Genomic DNA, 27,188 nt, shown 5'->3' with positions numbered 1-27,188 from the left:
TGCAGCTGACTGTTCTGTGAGTTAATGTAGGAAAAATGAATAATTTAGCATCTGAACTATATACTCACCATCAACTTTTAATCCGAAATATATTTGCACTTTTCACTAAATATAATTCTAAACAAAAGTGATATATTAAAAATAAAATATATTTTAACAAAACTTAATTTTGATTGCTGTTTAGTTTTTATTAATTCTAAGTTTTAAAAAAATTATTTCCTGTGGATGTTTTTTATTATTATTTAAAAAAAAAAACTACTAATAGGCAAGAAACAAGTATTTACTTGTATGTAAATCATATTTATTGCAGGTGGGTGATACAGGCTATGATATTGCATATGAAATTCTTAAGAAATGAATCCACTAATGAAATTCCACCTGTGAGTACTTTTTATTTTTACTTAAATGTTGTGCAGTATTTAATGTGTAAATTGTTATTAATAACCAGATTAAGCAAATACATACGATGATCAGAATTTTTTCAGAGTTGAATTATTTTAAAGAAAGCAAATAAGTTTATAAATATAAGTACACATACACACACAGTGAGTTCTCTGTTTTATGTGTTATATGCATTCGTGTGACCCTTACATAAATGAAAATTGCATAAGTGGAACATGAGTTCCTCTTTTTTAGACATATGAAGTACAGGAGATGAATTCTGTTGTGACAAAAAAGTCTACAAATAACATTCAGCACACAACACCTTTTGGTCTGTTTAATAATATTGCATATACAATTAAGTATCAACTATGAACACTTTATTAATAATATATATATATATATATATATATATATATATTTATTAATAATATTAATTACAGAATACTTTGAGTTACTAAAGGGTTGTCAGTGCACAACATATAGTTTCTGACTGTCAAGTCAACCCCACTGTCTTGAGTTGCCTATTTCCACAGACATAGCTCTACCATATCTAGTAGTCTAACTATAGTTGTATGCAGGGAAGAAAGAAATGTCAAGATCTTCCCACCCAGAGGCAAATTAGGGTCACTCTGGGTGGGTGGGTGAGTGGTGTCTGTGGTTTTTCAATTCCCGTTGCATGCCCTAACTTTGTATTTCACTTTCCTCCCTACTTATAATGAAGGACATCTTATCAAAATACAGTTTTATTGCCAGTTGTAAAAATTCTTCCACAAGAAACAATTCCAAAAATAAAAAATAAAAAAAACTTCCAACTAAAAAAGCAACAAAAGAAATAAAAAAATAAACATTAATAATCCTTCCAAAAAAAGTTTTTCTATTCAATTTATGAACAAGCAATATAAACAATGTGCACTACCACCTACAGTCACTAAAACCAGACTTATTATTCATAACAGAAATTCAGTTGGCAACACCAACAACAATTACCCACCTCAGCTTCCCTAACGCATTGCACAATACATTCTGCTACAAGGGTTGCGTTACTTATACATTCATCTCAGCTGGTATATCCCATGATAGAGAATGCAAAATCTGTTTGATTTGATTTGGCTTAGAATTTCCCATCCAACCTATATTACATTTGCTTCTCTTTTGCTTCCAAAATTCTGATACCTGCTGTGCACTATTTCAAGTACCCAATCTATAGACCTCGAATTTTTACAATCAGATTGGCTTCCCTTTTCCATTGATCAAGCAGGCAGGGATGCATGATAAGGCAGACAGATTATCTATACTCTGACATTGTCTTTTGCAGAAGACAACCTTCAGCTTTTCCTAACCAGCTTCCCTGCCAAATATACCCCATGAATATCAGTTTTTTTTCTTGGTAACTCTGACCACAACCTGTACCAAGCTTCTTTTACTTCAGAAAAATGTACACCCAACCATTCTCAGTCTCATATTCTCTGTCATTACGTGTGCCAAATGGGATGACTTCCATGATTTCTGTTCCTCCTTTCCATGGTCTGACTACTTCTTTAGATCTCCCAGTCCAAACACCTACTCAGATTGAATAGGTGTTTGAACTGGGAGAATATCAAATTGTATGGCATGGAAACCAGCCTGTTCTAAAGAAAGGTGACAAAAGGCTGTCAACAAAATACCATCCATTTGCTCTCACTCCAGTTCTTTCAAAAACTATAGAGAAGATCATCGACAGCTAACTTTTATACCACCTGGAGACTTACCAGCTAATCACCAAGCAATCTGGATTTCATCACTATCTTGATCCACAGCTGATATTCTAGCATTCACTGTCCACCTCTGGACTCAAGTCATGAAAAGCTTTGGAGAAATTTATAGTTCCTCCTAATATTTCTTAGGTATTTGAGTGGGTCTGGCACAAACGTCTGCTGAGCAAACCACCATCCTGTAGTCTGCCTTCAACTATTTGCAGCTGGGTTACCAGCTTCCTCTCCTCAGATTTCCCCACCATTCCCAGAGTATTCCAAGGATCTGTATTTCTGCACACTGCCTTCCTGCTGTACCTAAATGACCTACACTCACTGACTTCAGATCCTTTCTATAGCTCTCATTTGACAAACCTTGTAGTGCCCACTCAAGAATCCTCAAGATCCTCCATAACTAATGCCTTTAATTCTCATCTCCTGACTACCCTTCAGTGGTGTGAGGATAACGTTATGAACTTCATGCTACCAAAACTTTCAAGAAAGTCTCACATCACAAGGCAATCAGATTAATTGATGACCCTCTCTCTCTCTCACGCACACACACTCACTCACTCACTCATGTGTGCGCAGGCATTATTTCTTCCTTATACCTCTTACAGATACTTTCATGGTCAATGCTTTGTTGTGACCACTAACATTCTTCAACTTTTTCCCAAAACTGTAAGAACAAGAGTAGCTGGTCAATATCAATTTACCATCCATTTCCAAATTTATTGAACCAACTTCTCCTCTTTCATTCTGTGTACTTCTGTTCCTTGGAACATCCTTCCTCACTCTGTCTTCCTCAAAGACTATAACTTAGCTATTCAAAAAAGCATATTAATATATTTCTTTCTTTCTTGTAAACTTTTCTACCACAAAACTTTATGGTAGAAAACTTTATGCAAACAAAACTTACACTAAGTTTTTGATTCCTGGCAATTGAGGATTCTCCATAGGGACAGAATCATTGTGCTTCCCCTTCATCAACTTCTAATTCAACATGGAACGTGTATCACAAATCATCTAAATGCATCTCATGATCAACGGCTGGAGAAAAGCAGGGTGTACAGAAGTAGATGATTTCTTGAAGAAGGAGTTCAGAGTTGTTTGAGTTAATGATTTCTTGGTAAAGAGCAGCACATTTGATCATATTCCTCCCAACCATAGAGCTCTTGTCTATATTTGAGAGGTATATGTTCAAATATACTGTGCCTTACCTTCAGTGATCATAAGTCAGGATTCAAGAAGTTGGAAAGCCTCCTTCAGGTTTTTTTTTTACAGGTTCTTCAGACTTTTCACTGAAGTTAGTGACTGACCTAGTGGGTGGAAGCTGGTGCATCTTCTTCATTGGCATTCCTTTCCAATTCCAACAACTTCTACTGCTGTCTAATCCAGCTATTCAGGTCATCCTGACACTCTCCTTAATAGTTGTGTTGTTGATGTTGTCAGTGTCAAAGACTTTATAGTTACAGTAGAAATGATGGCATAGTACTTTTTGTATGCTTTGCATGCATTTCTGGGGGATGTTGTTATGTGCAGTCTAATGATAAGACTTCTTAAATGATGAATGTTTTTCAAAATTTTTGCACAAAAGATTCAAAAAACATCCAAATGGCCTATTTAACTAACATTTTCAGCCCTTTAAATAATTCTAAGAATAAGACTGAAATGTTTTAATTACTCATTAGTCCAGTGGTGTTGTCAGAATGGAATCGTATTAGGTGTCAGAAAATCAATTTTGATCTTGTCACTCAAATATTTGATGGACTGTGAATGACTTGGAGCATTATCCATGATAAGCATAATTTTGAAAGAATTCCTTCCTGCATTTGGTAGAACTTCATTTCTGCATGCAATTCTTTACTAAAGTAAGTTTGATTATACCACTTGTCTCTTTGGCTTTCTTTTTTTTTTTTTTTTTTTTTTGTTAAACTGACAAAAAATCTTTTGTTGTTGTCTTTGAGCATCCATGGATTTTCACTGTGGTAGATCAGCGAAGACTTCATTTGCAATTGCCTTCTGTGTTACTACCTGAAAAGCCAGGCATATAATCTTTAATAGGTTTTAAACTTTGTCGAACCCTGAACATGTTAAATCATCCAGAATATGCATCAAATTTTGGCTTCTTCTTTTTTCTTTTGTTCTTAAATTTTCTTAGAGGTTTTTGGCCTTTTCTGATACCAGTGTGAAGTTGATTGGAACTTTTGTCTCTTCTATGATGAATTAACAGCACATAATGATATGCCTGATTTAATGCTTTGCTTGATTTTTTTTATTGTCCTTGATGGTGTGCAAGGTGCTTTCACTTGAATTCAACACACTCCTAATCGTGGCAGTTGACTAGTCACTTTTGTAGCATTTTATCACATGTAGTTTTTGTTCCAATATTATGGACTTTATGGCACATTTTTCTTCAGTGCTGGTAGCACTGCCACTTACTGCATACTTAGAAGCCCTTACTAATTCATTAAACTGCTTTGATGATGATTGATTGATTCTCTTCCATCAAGACGGGTTGAGTACTTCATGACCCATCTTTTCCACTTTTCTCTTAATAAAGTCTTTCTTGAAAGATCTTTGAAGGCTGTTGATCTTAGCAGCTTCCTTAATATTAGAGATCCAGCTTATTCTTGGTCTGCCTCTTGTCTGTTTGGTGGTTTTTCCATTGTAAACTGTGTGCTACTATTTCTTACTATTTATAAAGCCTTTTATAGAGCCTGTTTATTTACTGTGCCTTTGAAATACTGTTATTCTAATATTTTTATCTTTATTCTTAATTAGCAGTGCATGCTTTCTCTCTCGTAACATTTCTTGCTTATACCATTGCTTACTATGTTTGTCTACCTTTCACACTACGAGTCTTATGCCTATGGATATTAGAAAATTTATTTAATTGAGACTGTGCCACTAATATCTTTTAATTGGCATAAAACTCAGTAATATGGCCATTTGATTTCTCTCTCTCTTTTTCTAACACAAATTCCTTCAGTACACCACATCCTCTCTGACTGAAGCAATCAATGTTTTCTTCAGGATTTTTCATCGAAATTCCAAAGTTTAGTTCTTGTTTTGTAACTCTTTAATTTTTTCTACAATGATGTTTGTGTATTTGAGTCTACAGTTTACTTCTGAAAACTGCTCAACTTGGATTCGTTTTAAAACTTTCTTACACACTCTTCTTTTCAATATGAAATTTAATTTTATCCTGCTCAAAATGCGATAGTGATCAGTGAAGGTCTCGCATCAAAATCTCAATGGTTCTTCTTTCATCTTAGGCCTTGCTTCAGGGGGAGTTTCGTCGGGGTATTAGTGGTTCTTTGACTGCAATTTTCCTGGTAATCAAAAGCTCAGGCAAGAAGTTTCAGCATACAGGCTTGAAGATCCTTCTGCAGCTTTTGGCTTCGGTTGACTTCCCAATTTTTTTCCCTCTGGCATGGGTTCACCATAAAATCCGTTTCTCTGGCTCAGTATGCTTCTGGTTCTCTGCCGACTGCCTCTGGCTCTCTTCGGTAACAGCGCTTCGCCTCTCCTGCTTCGGTAACTGGACCTCACCTCTGCTCTCTCTCGGCAACTGGATCTCGCTTCACCTCTGTCAGCAACTGGACCTCGCCTCCTCTCGACTGCCTCTAGTTCTCTGCCGAAAACTGCTCCTTTCTCTGCCGGAAACTGCCCACGATGTTCAGCTCAGTCCTCTTTTATTTTCGCCTTCTCGGGACCTTGCACCAGGGTTGTAAACCTGAAGAAATCAGCAGTTCTCCTTGATCCTTTTGTTAAGGCTGGCCCGTTCTTTTTTCTCTTCTGTGCTCTTTTTTTTCTTTGTCTTGTTGGGCAGCGGAAATTTCTCTGAAACTAGCGGACCTCGTTGATACTAGCTTTGAAGGTGTTCATGCGCAGAGCTTACAAACAACTTTCTCACACACTTAATCGTAAACAACTTTCTTGTGCTCTTATTCATAGCTATTATACATTATATAATAGCTATGTATAAGATCACAGCCTGGTTGGCCAAGTGGTTAGCGTATCCACTCTCCAGCCAAAGGGTTGTGGGTTCGAATCCCGCCGTGGGCATGGATGTTTGTGATTGTCTCTGGAAATAGTAGTGGTGATGGTGGACAGCAGATGGCGTTGGTGTAGATGAGGTGGTTTATGGATGAGGTTGAGTGGTGGAGACGGAGAGTTGTAGAATAGGTGCCTCTCCCTCGATGAGTCTTTGGACTCCCTGGAGGTGTCAAATAATAATAATAATAATAATAAAGTTCCGATGGCAAAGCATTGCCTTTGTTTTTGACATTCTAGAAACTTTAGTTAAAATGGTAAATACAATCAATTCCCATAGGGTTATTTACATTAATAAAATAAATAGAGACAAATAAGGTTATTTTTCTAACAGTTCTCATGAGACTTGACCTCTGTAAAAATCAATGTAAAGCGCTTTGGTAATTTTAAGCTACATCGAGTTTTACGCCATCCCTGTAGGACGAGGTAAGGTAATCTCTGTTGATTCATTCTGTCGTTGTTGTCTTGTCCTTTGAAGAGTCTTAGATGTTTCCATGTGCTCCTTGAACTGCTTTGGCTATGTCAATGATTTTGTTTGTTCAGGATTAGGATCTATTTCTTGTAAGGCTGCTGTAACTGCTGGACAGGTAAAGATATGAGTGGGTGATCTTCATTCCTCTGTAATGTCCTGTTCATAGTCTTGCTATCGTGGTGGAGGTCTTTCTGCCAGCATTGATTTTGGGAATTTGATGTTGTATTGCTGATTTCAGTGGAATTAGTTTAGCTTTTGCTAGTGCATTAGCATCAGCAAGAGTTATCATGTGAGTTTCTTGGTTGAGTTCTCTGGCCTCTTTTGCTAATTTATCAGCTGCTTCATTGTAATCAATGCCTACATGAGCAGGAATCCATTGTAAAATTCAACTTTTCCCTAAACACTTTAGTTGATTTAAGAGCTTATGTGTGTCTTTTGTGAGCTTGACACAAGTATTGCCATTTTTGATTGCCTCCATAGCTGATCTTGAGTCACTGTAAATTATAATTCCCTCAGATTGTTCAGATGATGATAATTTTAAGTAGGCTTCGAGTGCTTTATATATTGCATAAAGTTCGCTGGTTTTCCCAGATCCAACTTTTATTGAAAGTTTTTTGCCTTTCGGGAGTAGAAGGAGAAAACCAGCACTTCCATTAATTATACTGATGTCTGATGATCCATCGGTATAACAAATAACCTGTTTGGAGGATGAAAGAAGGTTGATAGCATTTAGGCCTTTTTCTTTGAGCATTTCTTTTGATTCTTTTTTTGTACAGAGTTTGGTAAGGTTTAGATTTATGGAGGTATTTGGAGGTAAAGGACTGGAAAATAGAGGTTCTTTGTTATGTGGGCATTTAGCTGATCAAGACCTATTTCCTTCCTGGTAGTGTCATCATATTGTAAAGCTGATGATCTGTGAAGTCTGCATTTTTGATTCTAATGTTCATAAGTTTTTATGGAGATATGATTGCTTTGGTAGCTTCTGATATTATTTACATTCATTCTGTTTACATGTCCATAAACTGCTTTATATTAATAAAAAGTTATTGCAGTAGAAAAGCATGACTAACTAAGCTTATAAAGTATTACAATATTATGAATTTAATGAAGCACTGATGCCCCAAAATTTTACAAGTAATGTTACGATAAGCACAACACAGAATGATATTAATTTATACTAATAATCTGTTGAAATTCTCTAATATGGTAGTAGTAATTAACAATGAAATATGTACAATTATATGTCTTGTTGAATAAAATTCATATGAAATACTGTATAGTACTAACAAAATGAAGTCACAGTAAACAAAATACTAGTTCAAGTTTGATATTAATTCACTATGAGAAACTGATAAAAAAAAAGCAGCTAAACGTTGTGCAGATTACATAGTCATCATATGAAGGATGAGTCACCACATTTATCCACTTTCTTTTACAAGATTTTTCCCAAATTTCTTGATTATTATTTACAAGAAATATTCAGTTGGATAACTAACCAATAGTAGTTAAATAGCCATAATACCAGTGTAAACGGATGTAAATTATTCTTTATGGAGTGGAGCTGTTTCAAATCATAGTTGTCTTCAAGTGTGAAAGGAAAAAAGATAATAGTGCTTTCTTATATAGATGGCTTTGGCAGGTACGAAATCTTCTGATTGATTAGGTTGTGAGTTTGCGATTGAGTTTAATATGGCTAAGCTACTATCAAATCATAGAAATTATATTGGAGCAGTTATTATTTATGATAGTACTGTTAGTTTTGATTGCTATAGTTTTCAATGTATCCAAGTCTTTCTTTTTCTTGAAAATCAAGGATTGTAATTGTTTCAATTTTTGTGTCATTTTGTTTAATAGCTTGAACAGTTTTAGTTATTGCTGCTAAACCTTAATCTGTTCTCATGTATTATTGTCAAGGATCAGAATACTTTAAGTAAATACATTTTTGTCAGATTTAACTGAAATTTGGGGAACCTTCAGAAACATAAGTAAGTTGTCTTTTTTTTTTCATGTTAATCCTGCTTACGAATAGTTATAAACCTATAGTTCGTTAGACAAGGGTAAGATAATGAAGAAATCCAACTCCTAGACCAAGCATCATAGTTTTTCAAGATACTTCAAGACTCTAGTAAGCAGGGTGGTGGAGGTTATGAAAATCAAGTATACATAACTAACTTTATGCCAAATTTAGCCAAAATTGGTTGAATGACAAGCTGTTTTGATGTTTGAGAAGGAGGCATCTGATTGATCTGAAGTCTTCAGAGAAAAATAAGAAATATAAGATTATCCCATATTTTATCAATATCTGGTGACTGATATGAAATATATAGCTGGCAGCAGAGGAGGAGGAAGAGGAGAAAAAGAAAAAAGAAAAACTGTTTTTTGTCATTGATTGATATTTTCTGTGCTCTAATTCTTTGATTATTTGAACATAATGCTTCAATTTAGCAAACAGTGCTCTTTAGTATTATCTTCAGATAAAATTGGCATATCTGGAATTTGTATACTAATGATTCTGGCAATAAGAGTATCAATTAATTTGAAACTATAAATTTTAGTGCAGCAACTTTTTGACTATGGGTACAACAATGTAACTGACACACACATATATATATATATAAAAATAGGTCTTATATATATATATATATAAAAAATATATATATTTTATATATATATATATATATACACACACACACACACACACACACATATACCATGATACATTAATAGCTTCACAAAAATTGAGACTTTTATGTACTATTCTTAGACCATTTCATTTTTCATTTAAAACAAATATCGAGAGGATTTATTTTGTTAAAATCTTAATGAATTTTATTATTTTAAAAAAGAAAATAAAAGAATAAATACTGCACATGTATAAATTAATGTGTTTTTTTTTAATAAAATTGCTTTAATTTTAAAATTGTTAAAAAAATTTCAAATTACTAAAAATTTTAAATATTGTCATTAAATTAAATATCAAATTAAAATATTCAGTATTTAAAATGAAATTTTAATTACTAAATATTTTAAATTACTGAAATAGCCATGATAAAATTTAAACTGAAATTTTCAGTCATTAGAAAGTCTTTCTCCAAGTGAACTTCGTAAAGTTCTCCACCGTGTTTTAACTCTATCTGATTATGGACCTCTCCATGGAAGGTAAAAAAGATTTATTTTATGTATTATAAAGTAGTTAAGAAATAGATTGCAGCCATTTAAAATGGCAGTGCATATTTTGAGCTGACATCATTAAAATAAAACTTGTCTACTTTACATATCTTTTGAATTTTTGTTTCAAGACTGAAATAATTTAATTATCAGTGTCATACACAATATTTTGTTCAGATGGTTTTCTGTGAAGAATAATTTTTCAAATAGAGTATAAAAGTTTTAATTTTTATACAGTGGTGCCTCGTACTGTACTTCAAATGCCTCTAACTTCAAACGTTCCAGAGTTCAAATGCTTGAGAACACAAGAAATTTGATTCACAGTTTGAACTATAGTCCAGGAACTCAGAGTCATATAGCATTAGACAGTTTCTTCATACCATTGGGCATGCTTCCCCCCCCCATTAATTTCCCTCACTCACTTCCCTGTGCCTGCGCAGTGTGTGTCTGTCTCAGTCCTCTGTACATTGGCCCTTACTTTACACAGCCTAATCATTGCACGATACGTTTGTGTAGAGAATTTGTAACTGTTTTTGGCATTTTTTTTATTGCCCATGTAATCCAAGAATGTAGAAAGAACAAAACCTAAAAGAAAAGTTGTAATATCGACAATTGAGATAAAAAAAGAAATGATCATGAAACACGAAAGCAGTACATGTTTGACGGATCTGGAGACGATGTTTAAAATGTCAAAGTCAATGATAAGTAGCATTCTTAAGAATAAGTAAGCAATAAAAGTAGCAAATGTGGCTAAAGGTGTGACAGCATTGACCTTCAGGCGATCATATGTTATTGAAGAGATGGAAAAACTCCTTTTAGTGTGGATAAACGAGAAGCGATTACGTGGTGACGTTATTACTGAGAGAATTATTTGTGAGAAAGCCAAACATCTGCATAGTGAACTTGAGAAACGCACACCTGAAACCAGTACTGAAAATGAGTAGTTTAAAGGAAGTAGAGGCTGGGTCGATAAATTCAAAAAATGAACTGGGATCCACTGTGTTGTCATGCACGGAGAGGCTGTGGTTACCGATGTAGAAGAAGCGGATTTGTAAATAAATTTGTAAAAACCTTTAAGGAGTATGTGGATAGTGAGGGATTTGTATCTCAACAAGTTTTTAATTGCAATGAAACAGGTCTTTTTTGGAAAAAAATGCCCTAAAGGACCTATATCACAAAAGAAGAAAAGACAGCACTGAGATATAAACCTATGAAAGATAGAATTACTTTGCTGCTTTGTGGTAATGCTAGTAGAGACTGTAAGATAAAGCCTTTGCTCTTTTACCATTCTGAAAATCCACACGTTTTTAAAAAGAACAATGTCATGAAGAGCAAATTCGGTGTTATGTGGAGGACCAACACGAAAACGTGGGTTACCAGAGAGTTTTTCACTGAGTGGATTTATCAAAAATTTGCTCCCACTGTAAAAGCTTATCTTACTGAAAAAAATCTACCATTAAAAGCTCTTCTAGTGATGGACAATGCTCCTGCTCATCCCCCAAATTTAGAGGAGGATTTAGTTGGAAGATTATGATGGTGAATTCAGTTTCATCAAGATAAAGTTTTTGCCACCCAATACCACTTCTATCATACAACTGATGGACCAGCAAGTGATTTCAAACTTCATAAAACTGTATATTAAGGCTATGTTTCAAAAGTGCTTTGAAATAACCAATGCTACAGAACTGACTCTTAAAGAATTTTGGAAAGAGCATTACAACATTCTTCATTGCTTAAGGATCGTCGATAAGGCATGGAAAGAAGTTTCTATTAAAACAATGATTTCTGCTTGGAAAAAACTCTGGCCAGATTGTATTTCAGTCAGTGAAGTAGTAAGCTGTGAAGAAGAGTCTGTTGTAAATGAAATTGTGTCTTTTGGTAAAGCTATGGGATTAGAGGTGAGTGATGAGGATGTAGAGGAGTTAATAGATGATCATAAAACCGAACTCAGCATGGAAGAACTTCAACAACAAAAAGAAGTGGAAAAAGAAATTTTTATGGAAGAGAAGGATGCCAAATGGTGTATTTCCAATGCTGACCTTCAAGAATTGTTCTCTGTTTGGGTTAGAACACAAGCTATTGTGAAAAATGTCACCCTAATAAGACAGTAGTGACCAGGAATATCAACGTATTCGATGACGTGATGGGTTATTTTAAAAATATCAAAGAAAATTGTCAATGCCAAACAACATTAAATAGATTCTTCTCTGCAGAAAAAAGAGAACGTGAATCGGCATTTTCAACTCCAGCTAAGAAGCAGAAAGAAGGCGCTTAACAACGAGAGCATTATTTTCGTCTTTGTGATTTTTATATTAAAATAATATTCTTCACTGTTATTTTTATGTTGTAATAATTAAAATTAATAAAATAAATATAAGATTATTTTGTTTAATTTTTTCTAAGTTATTAACATTAAAAACCTAAAATAGATAAAATAAAAAAAAATTATTGAAATTTTTTGGATATGGGAACGGATTATTTCGCTTTCCATTATTTCTTATGTAAAATCTTGATTCAGACTTCGAACGATACATAGTTCAAACGGGTTTCTGGAATGAATTAAATACGTACTACGGGGCACTACTGTACTAATATCTGCTAAACACTATTATGTGCTATTATACTGTGTATAATAGCATATAGCAGCAGATAATAGTAGCAAATGTCAAAAAAATGATGATGACTCAAAAATAAAGTAATATTGATGGTGGTAGACAACTTTCATCGGTTTGGTTGGCTGAGTGTTTAGCGTATCCACTCTCTCCAGCCAAAAGACTGCTGGTTCGAATTCCGCCATGGGCATGGATGTTGATGTAGATGATGATGGTAGTTATGGTTTGTTGTGTAGTTGGTGGATTTGTGGAGTGGTGGAGACAGAAAGTTGTAGAGTAGGTGCCCTTCCCCTCTCTTAATGAGTCCTTAGACTCCTTGGAGGTGTCATGCAATAATAATAATATAAAGCTGTCCATATAAGTAAGTGGGTACTTTACCAGAGATATCCTCCTAACAGTGTATTGAAGCATTGTGAATCCTCACAAGGGCTTTGTATTCTTGTAGCTTTGTCACATTTGGTAGGAATAGTAGATTATAAATTTTTTTTTTTCAGTACATCATTGAAAAATGCCCATTGTGATCTATCTCTGGTGATTGGGAGGGGAAATCCATTAAGATCAGGCCACTATTATGTTCCTTTATTTTTTCCTAGATAGTATGACATACTCTGCTAAAATATTACATTTAAATACAATTTCTTCAAGTGCAAACTACCCACAGACTATAGGTTCTATCTAGCTTCGATTCCCACTAAATTTAAATTAAAAACTAATAAATTATAACAAAAGTTTATCTATTTTTTTTTTTCACTTTTACCTTGTAACACATCTAGCATAGCTCTTATTCTCCCAAGTAGAATTGGAGAAGTAAAGTTTTGGACAGACAGTGGAGGCAAAAATTCCAGGAGACCATGGCCCAATTTGGACTGCAAAAGAAGAAGAGGCCTATACTTAGTCATATAGCCCTCAAATACCAACAACCCTGTTGAACCTCCTTTTCTTAATTCATCTTGTACTTACTGATAATATTAAAACTTTGTCATGGTCATGTTTAGGATTTTCATTTTAACTCCTAATACTGTATTAACTCAGATAGACATCAATGACAAAACATTGAGTGTAATTTAATCAATGAGATTATACACAGGTATAATAGGTAAATAGGTATTTATCTCTCCTGAGTATCATTAAGCTCCAAAAATTTAAAAATTAATATGGAAACATAGCGATTCAAAGAAGTCTGTAATGCGATTACTGAATATTAAGAGTACTACACTTACAGAAATTCCCTGCCTTTTGAAGGAAATGTGTTGTTGAGTTTAATGTAATGCTTTTGTAATACATGCTACTAACTGTTCATGCATCTGGTTATGATGAACTGAGAAATTCTCGACCCCCACCCCAAACTTCTGATTTAGCATCCAGTGATTTCCAACTCTCTCTCGACCACGGAAGGACTACAAAAAATTTGCACCAATGGCTGCTGTGTGTACTTTTTTTTTCTAGTTAGACACTCATATCAGGTTCTTCTGTGCCATGATAGGCACATATGCATCCACTTCTTCTTCTGTGCATGACTTTATTCTGACATATATCTATATCAGAATAAAGTCTTGCACAGAGCCTTTTATTACCTTGTTTCTCTACTTTTGAAACACTTTTGTACATAATTCAATTAACTTAATACCATTCATTTGAATACCATTATTCAAATGAATAATACCATTCATTTTAGCCATGAAAAAGACCTGACATCTAAAAAGATGAATCTTTATGAGGGCTTTTTCAGTTTAAGATGAGTTAGCTGATCCCATATGGAGATAGTAGTTTTTTCTTCCTAGAAACTCAGTTTTTTCATAAATTGGCCAAGAGAACACACACAATTTACAGAGACAAAAATAATCTTGTTGATGGCATCATGAGTTGATAGTAGTTGGTCGATTAAATAGACAAGACAATGAGTTGTGTGTAGCGGTGTAGTATGCCCTCCCATGATGACTCCTTGGAGGTGTCACATAATAATAGTAATAACATATAGTTATCTCTCTCTCTCTCAATTATTTAACCTGCCAATAACTGAACCTTCATTAATCATCCTGGGGGGGGGGGGGGGGGGAGAGTAGCATGTCATCTGACTTCTGGAACTGCATTATGTAAACTGTGCATTTAGTTAATCATATCCTCAGTTAACTGAGGATATGATTAACTAAATGTCTCCAGCATTCCACCATTGTTCCTGCCTGCAAGAGTGGCAGGAGCAATGGTGGAATAATTTTTGCAAACATGTTAAAATGTTTGCTAAAATTTAACTAATGTAATGAGTAGCATGTCATCTGACTTCTGGAACTGCATTATGTAAACTGTGCATTTAGTTAATCATATCCTCAGTTAACTGAGGATATGATTAACTAAATGTCTCCAGCATTCCACCATTGTTCCTGCCTGCAAGAGTGGCAGGAGCAATGGTGGAATAATTTTTGCAAACATGTTAAAATGTTTGCTAAAATTTAACTAATGCATTGCCTGCGACAAGGACTGAGACAAGATGGAAAGTATTTATTAATCCTAAATAAATAATTTCATTATTTCTTAGTTTTCAAGAAAAGATAGGGAGATGGGAAAGAAATTTTTTACCCTTGTGTTTGTTTACATCATTATTTTTATAAAATTATATCAATTCAAAATCTCTGTGTATATCTAGCTCACATACACATGTAACATGCATTTTATTATGTAGGATGTCAGTTCATCAACGCCGACAAATTGAAGGTGCATTGTGCCGTGTACCAAAGCATTTCTATGACAGAGTATGGGATGTCATGACACGTACTTCTGGAGGCATTATTGTTGCAGGACATCATCTACCTCAAGTAATACATGTTGCTACTTTTAAAGTACCTTGAGTTAATTAAACTTTTCATGATTTGGTCCATTTAGTAAGTTTCGGTAATCTTTAAATTTTCTGTTAGTTTTGAATGGTTGTATTATACTTACTGATAGCTAATAGTATCTGGCATCTAAGCAACTGGTAAGTTTTCATTTTATTGATCCTGATTCATCAGAGCTGATGAGCAACTGCTGTTTTATTTTATTTTTTTGTGTGTGTGCACCATGTTTGTGGTAGTCTAAAAAATTTATGATTGCATATTTGTAGTGTTTTTTTTTTCTTTCAAAAAAACTAACCTTTTCTTCAAAAATTTGGAAAAAAAAGAAAATTGCTTGTTTACAGAACTGCTTACTAGCAGCTGCGGTAACTAAGCAAAATAATCAAACTAATCAAATAATAAAATAAATAATCAAAATAATGGAACAGTAATCGAGTCCATGAATGTGATATAATTATACCAAAAAATCATTATAGTCCAATTGTTTTTCATATTATTTATTATTTATTATTATTATTATAAATAATAAATGAGATCTTTCTGAGCAATAAATACAAAATGTTATATTCGGGCAATGACAATCAAGGAAAAGAAGGAGTAGCCATAGTATTCAACACAAAATACGAGGCTAATCTTCTTGAATGGCAGTCAGTCTCAAGTAGAGTAATGTGGGCAAATATGAGAATGGGGAACTGGACAATGAGACTTATTTGTGCCTATGGTCCCACAGAAGGTTCTACTAAGGTAGAAGTGGAGGAATTTTTTGACATTTTAGAAAAAGCAACTGACACAATGAAAAAGGAAAAGTTGGTCCTTGTTGGGGATCTAAATAGCAGTAGGAAATGATTGTGAGACATACAAAAATATTTTGGGAAAATTTGGAGAAAAGAGCAAAGCTAATAATAATGGCAAATACCTGTTGGATTTCTGCTCAGGACATGGACTGGTTATTACTAACACCATGTTCCAACATAAAAATGTGCACAAATTCACATGGAGAGAAGAGGCTAGGAATAAGAAAAGTCTCATTGACTATGTTATTGTTGTAGTGATGTTTTCTCCCTGGTGCAGGACACCAGAGTGTACAGAGGATTTGAAATTGGAAGTGATCACTATTTAGTCTTGAGCAGGATAAAATTGAATTTCATATTGAAAAGAATAACATGTAAGAAAGTTTTAAAGCGAATAAAAGTTGAGCAGCTCTCAGATGTGAACTGTAGACTAAAATACAGAAAGATTATTGAAAAGAAATTGAAAGAGTTTGAGAACAGGAATCAAACCTTGGAGATTCAGTGGCAAACTCTGAAGAAAACATTGATTGATTCTGCCAGAGAGGCATGTGGTGAGGTTGTGTGCAAGGATAAAAAAATCAGAACTCCCTGGTGGACACAGGAAGTTAAAGAGGCAGTGAAGGAAAAGAAGAAAGCATATCAAAAGTTCCTGACAAATAAGTCAGCTTTTACTCTTACAGAATACAGAGACAAATGTAAGAAAACTAAACAGTGTGTAAAACTAGCTAAACAAACGTCATGGAGGACTTTGGCAAGAATATAGAAAATAAATATCAAGAAGGTGGCAAAATATTCTGGAGGTTGTTGAAGAAGCTTAGGAATGGAGGAAAGAGTGCTGTAAAGGAGTTAGAGATGATAAAGTTGACATGAAAACGGTAGAAAAAGATATCCGTGAAGTATGGAGTAATTACTTTGAAAAACTGCTAAATGAAACAAGCAGTGATGACAGCACAGTGATAAAAAACACTGACCAGGCATGCAGTCAGGAATACATATTCATACTTGAAGTAGAAAAAGCCATCAAAGGCTTGAAATGTGGAAAGGCAGCAGGAGTAGATGATATTCGACCAGAAATGCTGAAGTATGGTGGTATAAGAGTCTTACAGTGGCTCCACTGCATAGTTCAAAAGGCCTGGACAGAGGGACGAATTCCCGATGATTGGAGTAGAGCTCTCATAGTACCCATATATAAAAAGGGAAATAAAACTGCATGTGAGAATTACAGAGGTATTTCCCTACTGAGTGTTCCTGGCAAGATCTATGCTAGTATACTTGAGAAACGGTTGAGAAGAATTGTGGAAGAAAAGCTTGGTGAAGAACAAGCTGGATTCAGGCCAAATTCAGGCTGTCAGGATCAGATCTTCACTTTACGACAAATAGTTGAGAAAGCATGGAAATATAACAAAGATCTGTATTTAAGTTTTCTCGATTTGGAAAAGGCATATGACAAGGTGCCAAGAGAGAAGCTATTCAATACGCTGCAGTTATATGGTGTCAATGGGGCATTATATCAAGCAATACTTAGTCTTTATTTGAGTTGTAATTCAGCAGTTAGAATTGAAGGAAATACAGGAAGATGGTTTAATGTTAAATCTGGTGTGAGACAAGGATGTACATTATCCCCTCTGTTATTCATTATCTATATGGATCACATTATGAAGGAAAGTGGTATTAAACCTGATATCAAAATTGGAGATGTTAATGTCAGTTCTTTGCTTTATGCGGATGATGTTATACTTCTAAATAAATCCGCTACAAGTCTGCAAGATTCTCTGACTAAATTCAATTGCTGTTGTAATAGATATGGTATGAAGGTCAGCAATAATAAGACAAAGACAATGAAAATAGGCAGAATCATTGAAAATGTCAACTGTGTTGTGAATGGAGAACCTGTGGAACAAGTAAAACATTTCAGCTACTTAGGCACGATTTTTACTGAAGATGGTAAATTAAATATAGAAATAGACAACAGAATCAGCAAAGCTGGTATGGTGGGAAGTCAATTGAATAAATTCATATGGAATAAGAGAGAAATTAGTCAGAACACTAAATTAGCTGTATACAAGACAGTGTTCAAACCAGTTTTAACTTATGGATCTGAGAACTGGGTCAGAAGTAAAACACTTGACCAAAGACTAGAGACCACAGATATGAGAGTCCTGAGAAAGATTATAGGCATGAACAGATGGCATCAGTGGCAATATCATATTAAAAACGAGGATATTAAGAAAGAACTTGACATTGTCAGCATCCAGGAATGCGTTAGTAGAGCTAATCTTAGGTGGTATGGTCACTTAAACAGAATGGGTGAGGAAAGATTAGCAAAACAAGTGTTCTCTGCCAGGTTGCCAGGAAAACGACCCAGAGGAAGACCAAGATATAGGTGGATTGATACGGTGCAAAGTGCCTTAGACGATAGAAATATAAGATCTGATAATGTTGGAGTCTTGACAAGTAACAGACTGATTTGGAGGAAAATTGTAGATAGGAAGTTAGTAATGATGTAATTTTTTCATGTAGTACTGTCATATCCTATACACCCCTTGAGGGTACATGGCAGGAATTTGATGATGATGATGATTATCCCAAGACCAAATGGAGTCTAAAACTCATCTAGGAGCTCCTTTTGTCATACACACAGCTCATCATAAACACACTCATTCACTACTCTGCATGCAGAAAACTTGCTTCTCACTCCCCTGCTCACACCCTCTTTATAGAGCTTCCAGGGATTATCTCCCACCATTTGCTGTAAAACCTCTCCAGCATTGATCCAATAACAACCCTTACTAACTTGTAGGTCTCTATCATATCATCCCTCTTCCTCCTATCCACTAGACTGTAAATTGCATCTTCTCAACCTTTCCTCATATTCGACATTCCACAGATCAGAAACTACCTTAGTCAGCTGCCTCTGAACCCTATCCAACATCTCTTCATCCTTTTGAAAACCATGTACCAAATCTGGGCAACAGAAATCCATAAGTGGCCTAATCAGAGCCTTATACAATGGGACAAGAATCTCTTTACTTCTATAAGTCAGTGTCCTCTGCATTATTTCCAGAATTCTTTGTGTTGTCCTCACAATTTTGGCAATGTGTCCCCTAAATTTCATATTTATTCAACTCTTCTTGTAAGGCCACAATATCTTTACTCTTCATGGTTTTTTCCAACTTTACATTATCTACAAACAACTGAATATCCCCATCCAAATCTTTGCCAATATCATTAATATACAAGTTAAACAATCATGGCCCTAAAACAGACCCCTGAGACACACAACTAGTGACTTTCCTTTTCCTGGATATCACTCCTCCATACACAACTTGTTGTTTATGGGGGAGCGATATCCAGATAGCCAGTCTCTGATCCAATGCACTAATCTAATATCCAACCCAATCTGCTCTAATTTGACTATCAACTTATCATGCAGTAATTATTATGTCAAGGTAGATGTCAACTCCCTGGCACATTCCGTCAGAATATGTGTGGTGATATATTATCAAGTCCCACAACCTTATCAACATCATGTTTGCTAAATTCCCTGTACACCTCTTGCTCAGTTACAATCAGTCTCTCATCTCCATCATCAACTGCTCTCATTCTCTCCATGATGTCACATTCACAAGAATGAAAGATCTTCATAATCCTCTAATCCTCAGATTTCATCTGAGGATTAGAGGATTATGAAACGTTTTCTTTAGCCGAAACGTTTTCTTCAGTAAAAGGAACTAAATTAGCACGAATTTCCAATAATTCTGAAGTTTTATTTTTTTTTTACCAGGAACCCTGTAATTAATCATTGAGATCCTGTTTTGACTAGATCTTTGTATAATTCTTCATATCGCACCATACATGACTTCAGTATTTGGATCATGTATAAGAAAATGACTTTGTAATTTATTTGCCATTTGAAGTCCTTCTTATGAATCTCTTCATCATCATCATTTTTTCTTTTTCATCGAGATTCTCAAGGACAGCTTCTATTATTTTATCATCCCTCACAACCTTGTCAACCATCAATTCTTCATTGTATGTGGACGAAAAATTATCAAATCCTTCTCTGCCAACTGCCTGTGCTAATCTGATGATATTGGGATATTCAGTTGTATGCAAAGGTACAGGGTTTTTCTTTTTCACACATTCTGGCCAAGTAGCTTTCCAGCATGCATTTAAAGTTGATGGTTTCAATTCTGATAATGCCAACTTAGCAAGTTTGATGCAATCCAAAATAGAAAATTTCTTCCAGACATCAATAACTGCCATTAAATTATCCTTATCTAGTTTATCCAAAATGTATTGGAATGTTCTTCTTATGTAGTAAGTTTTGAAGGTAATGATCACACCATGGTCTAGTGGTTGTATTAGGTAGCAGAAAACAAAATTCCACATTTGGGTGTTCTAAAACAGGATGGCCAGGCACACTCTCTATAATCAGTAAAACTTTCAATTCTGGAATTTTTTCAAACAAATAGCGTTTAACTTTTGGAACAAAACGTTGATGGAACAATTCATTAAAAATTTCTTTTGTAAACCAACCTTTTTTTGTTTGCCTTACAGTCCACTGGTAACGTGTTAAAATCCACACCTTTCATTGCCTGCAGTCTCAATTAATGAGTAATGGTTTTAATGTACGATTTCCTGAAGCATTTCTGCAAAATAATAGAGTCACGCAATCCTTAGCAGCTTTAAAGCCACCAACATTTTTTTTGTGATTTCCCATTAAGTTCTACTTGGCATTATTTTCCAAAAACAGCTAGTCTGGTCTGTGTTCCAAACTTGATCACGAGTGTAGCCACCATTTTCGATAATTTTGGAGACAGTTTTGAAAGAAATTCCCTAGCTGCTGGTTCATCTGCAAATATAGCTTCTCCTTTTATTTTTACATTATGAAGCACATGTCTTTTGAGAAATTTTGTAAGCCAACCTGTGCTTGTAGAAAAATCACAATTGTTATAAATTAATGATGCCAAGAAATTATATACTTGGTTTAATCCTTTATCCAAGTGTAAGCAAACAAGTTTGCACCTGAAATATTTTCAGGACTGGGGTAAAGGTGGTATGACTTCACATAACTTGCCTTAGTATCCTATAATGCAAAGCACATATCCTTGCAGACATGTATAATGCTATGCATTATGGGAAGGATCAGTGACGGTGCTAGGGGTCTTTGCCGCTCCCATGCAATTTCTATCTACGCGCCCCTGTAACTATCCAGGCGTGTATGTGCCCCAGTGGCAGCGCCCGCATGCTCTGAATGTCCACTTCTGCCGGCCCTGGGAAGGGTCACTACACAAATTGGTTTTGACCTTTATTGAGGTCTCATCAGTGGGAGCCAGACCCAGAGGTGATACCAAGATTGAAGTAATGCAGAAGTCATATTTTTATATACAAGTTGCCAAAAGGTGTCAAACCTTATTATTATAATACTCTGGATTACAGATAGTTAGTTCTTGAAAGTTATTCCACTTGGTTATATTATAAATGTAATATTGGGCAAGTGATGCGAGTGATATGAAGGTAAGTGATGTGAAGTCATACCACCTTTACCATGAGTTTCCCCAGTCCTGAAAATACTTCAGGTGCAAACTTGTTTGCTTACACTTGGATAAAGGATTAAACCAAGTACCGTATTTTTCGATAGATAACGTGCACCTAATGTATAATGCGCACCCCCAACATTTTCATCACTCCTTTTGCTGTATAGATAACGCGCATATGCCAACTAGCGGTAGAGTTAGGAAGTACAGACAGAGGACGGTGGAATTCTTTAAAAGCACGTACGTTGCTAGTAGCAGTGGTCGATTTTTTTAATTCAAAATTTTTCAATTTCCACATTAATGGGGAGCACTGTGACATTACTACGACTTTTTGTGTGACCCAAAAGATAACTTGTGTGGGCTGCATCGTTCTCTTGTAACACAGTTGAAAATTGTTGAAGAGAAACAATTTTCAAACGAAAGACTGTTCCAAAAGGTTGTGATTCCAAAGATATTATTGTTACTACTAATGATAAAAGTTGGATAAATTCTGAGGTTATGAAATTTTGGTTGGACAATGTGTGACGAAAGAGACAAATGGCATTTTTCAACCCAAAATGTTTGTTAGTGTTGGATTTGTGTAGGGCACACACGACAGCAGAAGTTAAAACAATTCTAAGTATTCCAAATTGACCATCATTGATTAGCTGAAGAAATACCAAACGAAATTTTTAACACCATTGATTCTTTCAATATTGAGTCTGACGAAGAATTTTTTGAATTTGAATAGTGTAATGTTCAATAAATATTAAGTAATACTTCTACCTTAGTTTTATTACATTTGATTTACCTCTCATGCCTTTCAAATGTATACCGCACATGTTCATTTTTAACGAATTTAGACATTTTTTGTATAGATAACACATGCGTTATCTATCGAAATGGTTTATAATTTCTTGGTATCTTTAATTTATAATATAACCAAGTGGAAAAAACTTTCAAAAATCACAATTGCTGTTTGATGTTGTTGGCTCCTTTTCCCAAATCTGTTTGTACAACCGTAATCCTTTCTGTTTGATGACATTTCTATCTAAAGTACAGGAATACCTTGTATAGCACGGTTAATTGGTTCCAAGAAGCGTCCGTGCTATGCAAAACCGTGTTGTTCGAAGTCTATAAAGATTTTCAATTTAATTTGTTTATTACAAAAATTAGGATAATAAAAATGTTTAAAAATGAAAAAAAAAATGTTATTTTTATTAATTAAATAACAAATAAAATCCTTTTAAATTGATATAAAAGTTCTAGAAAACAAAACAAATATTGCTTCAATTTTAGCATACAGTAATTTACTTTTTACTAAAGTAGTCTTTTAGTGTTCATTGAACCATCCTTGTCTTCTTTGTCTCTTCAAGTACTAGATCTCTGTAGCATTTGATTGCATTATTGAGACTTTGTTTCACTTTGATGCTTCTTTCCAAATTCGGGTCGGCATTTATGAGGAAGTCAGAAGCTTCATCGATTTTTCTCACAAAAGTTGAAAGGTCAGCAAAGGAAAATTCTTCAACCATGACATCAGTGGGGTCATCTTTGTCTTATTCTGCTTCATAGGCTCATTGTTGTTCCAACTCCAAAAGGGTTTCATCATTCAGATCATTTGAATGAGAATCAATCATTTGTTCACATTGTTACAATCTAAACTCGTAAAACCAAGATCTTTGCCCATCTGCACAATTTCTGTTGAGATTTCCTCTTTCTGTGTTGCAAAGGCAACAATCCTTTGAACAATTCGGCAAGATATTATGCCATACTCTCATGTTGCCTTGAGTCACCTCTTGCCAAGATTCATAAATATTTTGAGTGGCATCTTTTATGTTAAATTTCATCAAAAATTCACTTAAAGTCCAAGAATCTTCTTCTGCTGTAGCTTTAATAGCTTGAGCAAAAGTTCGTCTTAAATAGTAAGCTTTGAAAGTGGAGATAACGCCTTGATCCATCGGCTGCAGAATTGATGTTGTGTTTGGAGGGAAAAAAATTAATCTTGACATTTTCATCTAAGTCAGTCAATAGAGTTGGATGGCCTGGCGCATTGTCTAATAAAAGGAAAATTTCGAAAGGAATATCGTTCTTTTTTACAATAGCTTTTAACTCCCAGGCAAAAACAAGTTTTAAAGCAGTCTTCTTTATTCTTCACATGAGAGGTACAGATGAGGATTGAGAAAGAAGAAATCTATTGACGTTGAACTTAAAAAGTTGGAGGTTGAAGTTGTTAGGATGCACATCATAATTAGGACTGTTCTGCAGGACAGAAGTAGATAGAATAAATGAAAAAGAAGAGATACAGGTTCAATGTGCAGTTGTACTGAAAATGGATGTTGGGCAGCTGCTGCTCTTATTTTAACAGGCCCAACAGTAAGTAGAAGAATAATGTTTGCCAATTCATTGGAGCAATGACCGCATGGAAGTACCTGTATTAAGAAAGATAGAGCTGAAACATTGCATCTGTGAGATAGAGGTTGAAGTGAGCCTGCAAGGGAAGGGTCACCTATGAGCTGAATTGCTCTCCTATGGACAGCATCAAAAAGTTTTAAGGTTTTAGGTGCACCACCACAAATATGAGAACAGTATTCAAAGGATGAGGTGGATTTGGGATTTATATAGGATTAGTAACTGGATGGATGTAAAATATCTTCTTAAATGGAAAAGAATGCCTAGTTTTTTAGAGGCTGTGGAAGCTATTGATATGATGTGTTTGTGCCAGGAAAGGCTGGAGGCAAATGTCAGTCCAAGGAGAGAGAGAGAGAGAGATTGATCCTGTCTGGTGATATGTGTATTACTGAGAATAAGGGAAGCTGCTGAGATCCCTTTTAGATAGAAAAGGCATGACTGCATTTTGGTGATCCACTGAAGGATGATATGGAGATAAGTGTTTAAGGCACTTGTAGAGAATCTCGATGCTCAGGATGTCTAAGAACTACATATTTGTTGAAGGAATGAATGAATGGAGTGTGCTATCATCGGAAAAGTGGTGGATAGAATTGGTAGTAATTGAAAGTAGGTCATTTATGAATAAGAGTAAGAAGTAGCTGATAGAATGGAGCCCTAAGGCACTCCTGCATTGGTAGCAAAGCTCAGAGAGAGGGTGCCATTTACCATGATACACAGTGAATGATCAGAGAAAAAGCTGAAGAAAAAGACTACCTGCCACACTTTGAAGCTACCAGCTACAAAGTGTGGCAGGTAGTCCAAAGAAAACCAGTTTGCAAAGCAGGCCTTGATGCCAAACAATATCAAAAGCCTTGTAAATGTCAAATATGACAGTGCACATTTCTCTGAATTCTTCCATAGCACGTGCTCAGTGGTGAGTGATGTAAGATAAGTGGACAGCCATGGATGTCAATTGGTAGAATCCATACTGGTAGTTGCTGATTAACTGGTGAGCTTTTAGGTAGTGAAGAAGTACACTATTGATAACTTTCTTCATTATTTTGGAGAGGATTAATGTGATGGTAGCTGGATAGTAGGCTTTTTGTCTCCCTTTTTTGGAATGGTTGGATATGTTTTCTTCCATAAGATGCATTAGGTGTCAGCTGAGTATAAAAAATTGAAGCAACAATAGAGGATAGATGTTAGCTCTAGGGCACAAAACCTCCTGTGGTCTTTTGGTGCTTGGTTGTTGGAATGGAAGGAGGTGATTTGTGTTCATCATTTATGCAGAAGTTGAAGGAAAAGAATAATGGAAGCAGGTCATTCTTTGGGTGCTGCAACAGTGGTGCCATGTAGATGGGAGAGAAAGGTGAAAGTACAGATGGCTTTTGTGAGGGACCAGAAGGAACAGTTTCCATTTGGAGGTGAGACAAGTTTTCTGCTATTGGTCTTTATGAAGTTGGATTTGCTGATAGTTGTTTTACATTTATTGTGTGCTTCCACATAGGCTGACTATTAAGCTGTAGGTTTTTGATGCAAGCCACTTGTAGTAAGCTGATTTTTTTTTCTTCGACTACTTTCACATACCTTCTGTTGAACCAAGGCTTGGAAAGTGGACTGGAAGTACAGATAAGGGATGAATAACTTCATGCCGGTGTGGATGATTTCCTTGACTCGCTCAGTGCGGGTGTCTGGATCAGAACAGCAGAAGCATTAGTCATGCCAATGAAAAGAAGAGTAGTAGTTCCAGAGATCATCCCACTAGGTACCTTTATAGGTGTCAAAGGGCATGAGGTTGGGGTGGGATCAGTGAGACTGGAAACTTTCACAAGATTATGGTCTGAGTTGCCAGAGGAAAAGTAACCTCTATAGTGTGTCTGGTTAAAAAAAGATCAAGGGTATTGGAAAAGTGGAGAGAGTTATAAGGAATTTGGATAGGTTGGCGGACAATTTGCGTTAGATCGGTAGTATTGAAAAGGTGGTAAATAAATAAATTCCGTGTGATGATACAGCGTTCTCCCTTTATACGGGAGTTCATGGTACCATCTAGTCCCCCCAAAGTTTATCCGGGCTCCGGAACCGGCATAGACTGACGAATCAGACTTATGGCTGGGTCAGTATTCCTGACTGTAATCTGTGTGTGTGTCCTCGGACCGGTTTGCCTGCTTGCGGGATGAAAAACACCAGATAAACTGGTGGAAAAAACCCTGCTATCCACACCCAAGACCGGCTAACTTGGCTATGGCTGAGGAAGATCCTTGAGTTCCTCACGTCATTGACGGGAATTGAACCTAGGACACTCCTTCCCCAGGCATATGGTTGCGAAGCGCAAAGCCACTAGCCTAACCTAACCGCGCGGACGAAAAGGTGGTCATTTAGAGTTGTGGACATTCAGGTCACTTAGAAAGATGACTTTGCTGTTTGGTTAGCTGGATTGAAGATGATTGAGCTTCTTGGAGAGGAAGGGGAAGAGGTCTGAGTGACTTTCATAGTTATGAACCTGGTATGATGAATGTTACTAAGTGGAGCAAGGAAACCTTCAACCAGAGGAGGTCAAAAGGAGATTCTAAATTTGGCATTCTTGGGCAGGCAGTGTCAGAATGTATAAAGGCACAGGTATGCTTCATGATTCATTTTGCTACTCTTGTGGCGCAATGAAACATGAAGAGTATAATTTGAGCATTGAAGGTGAACTGTGGTAGATATAGCTGAAGTTTGGATTTATGTGAAGAGAAGGAGGTTCAGTTTGGATGTCTGTAAATGGTAACGAATGTTGTTTATGTTGAAATTTATGCCACAAATGTTTGTGAAGCAGATGTGGAAATGATTTTTGGTAGGAATTGTATGTTTGGAATTTTGTGTTTGGTTTGATTTTTCTTGAATGAATTAGCTGTCAAGGGAGATTTATTTTGATTGCAGTGTTGTCGTCATTGTTTGTGTTTCATTTATGGTATATTGTTAGATGAAAGGAAAGAGTGGGGATATGGTAGGAGGAGATAGACTCGTGAATATAACACCCATACAGAAAGAGAGAATGACCAGTCTCCTTGCTGTTCTGTGGCCTCAACAGTACCTCCCCACATACCTAGCAGAATATGTGGCAGTGAGATTATGCACCAGTTGGCTGGGAAGCCTCCTGACTGTTTCAGGTCCATATACTATCTGGTGGCTGACCCGTGTTGCCACCATTTTAAATTATATCCCCCCTCAAAATGGAGGAGGATCTGGATCTCTAAATAC

General features: G+C 35.6%; 1 protein-coding gene across 3 annotated transcripts in view; it reads left to right on the top strand.

The window, feature by feature from the left end:
• LOC150103081 (putative phosphorylase b kinase regulatory subunit beta) overlaps positions 1 to 27,188 on the top strand; it is an 860,602-nt gene that overhangs the window by 755,191 nt on the left and 78,223 nt on the right. For all 3 annotated transcript variants that reach the window (XM_090398411.1, XM_090398412.1, XM_090398413.1), the window contains exons 24-26: positions 311 to 380; positions 9,719 to 9,804; positions 15,103 to 15,235. In XM_090398411.1, coding sequence (XP_090254537.1) covers positions 311 to 380; positions 9,719 to 9,804; positions 15,103 to 15,235 — 289 coding nt within the window. The remainder of the gene's footprint in view (positions 1 to 310; positions 381 to 9,718; positions 9,805 to 15,102; positions 15,236 to 27,188) is intronic.

Source organism: Typopeltis vanoorti, chromosome 9 (genome assembly GCF_054136105.1).
Source record: "Typopeltis vanoorti isolate ZY-2024b chromosome 9, IOZ_Tvanoo_1.0, whole genome shotgun sequence".
Classification (NCBI taxonomy): Eukaryota; Metazoa; Arthropoda; class Arachnida; order Uropygi; family Thelyphonidae; genus Typopeltis; species Typopeltis vanoorti.
The sequence above is the reverse complement of the archived record's forward strand: the minus strand, read 5'-3'. Positions and strand labels throughout refer to the sequence as shown.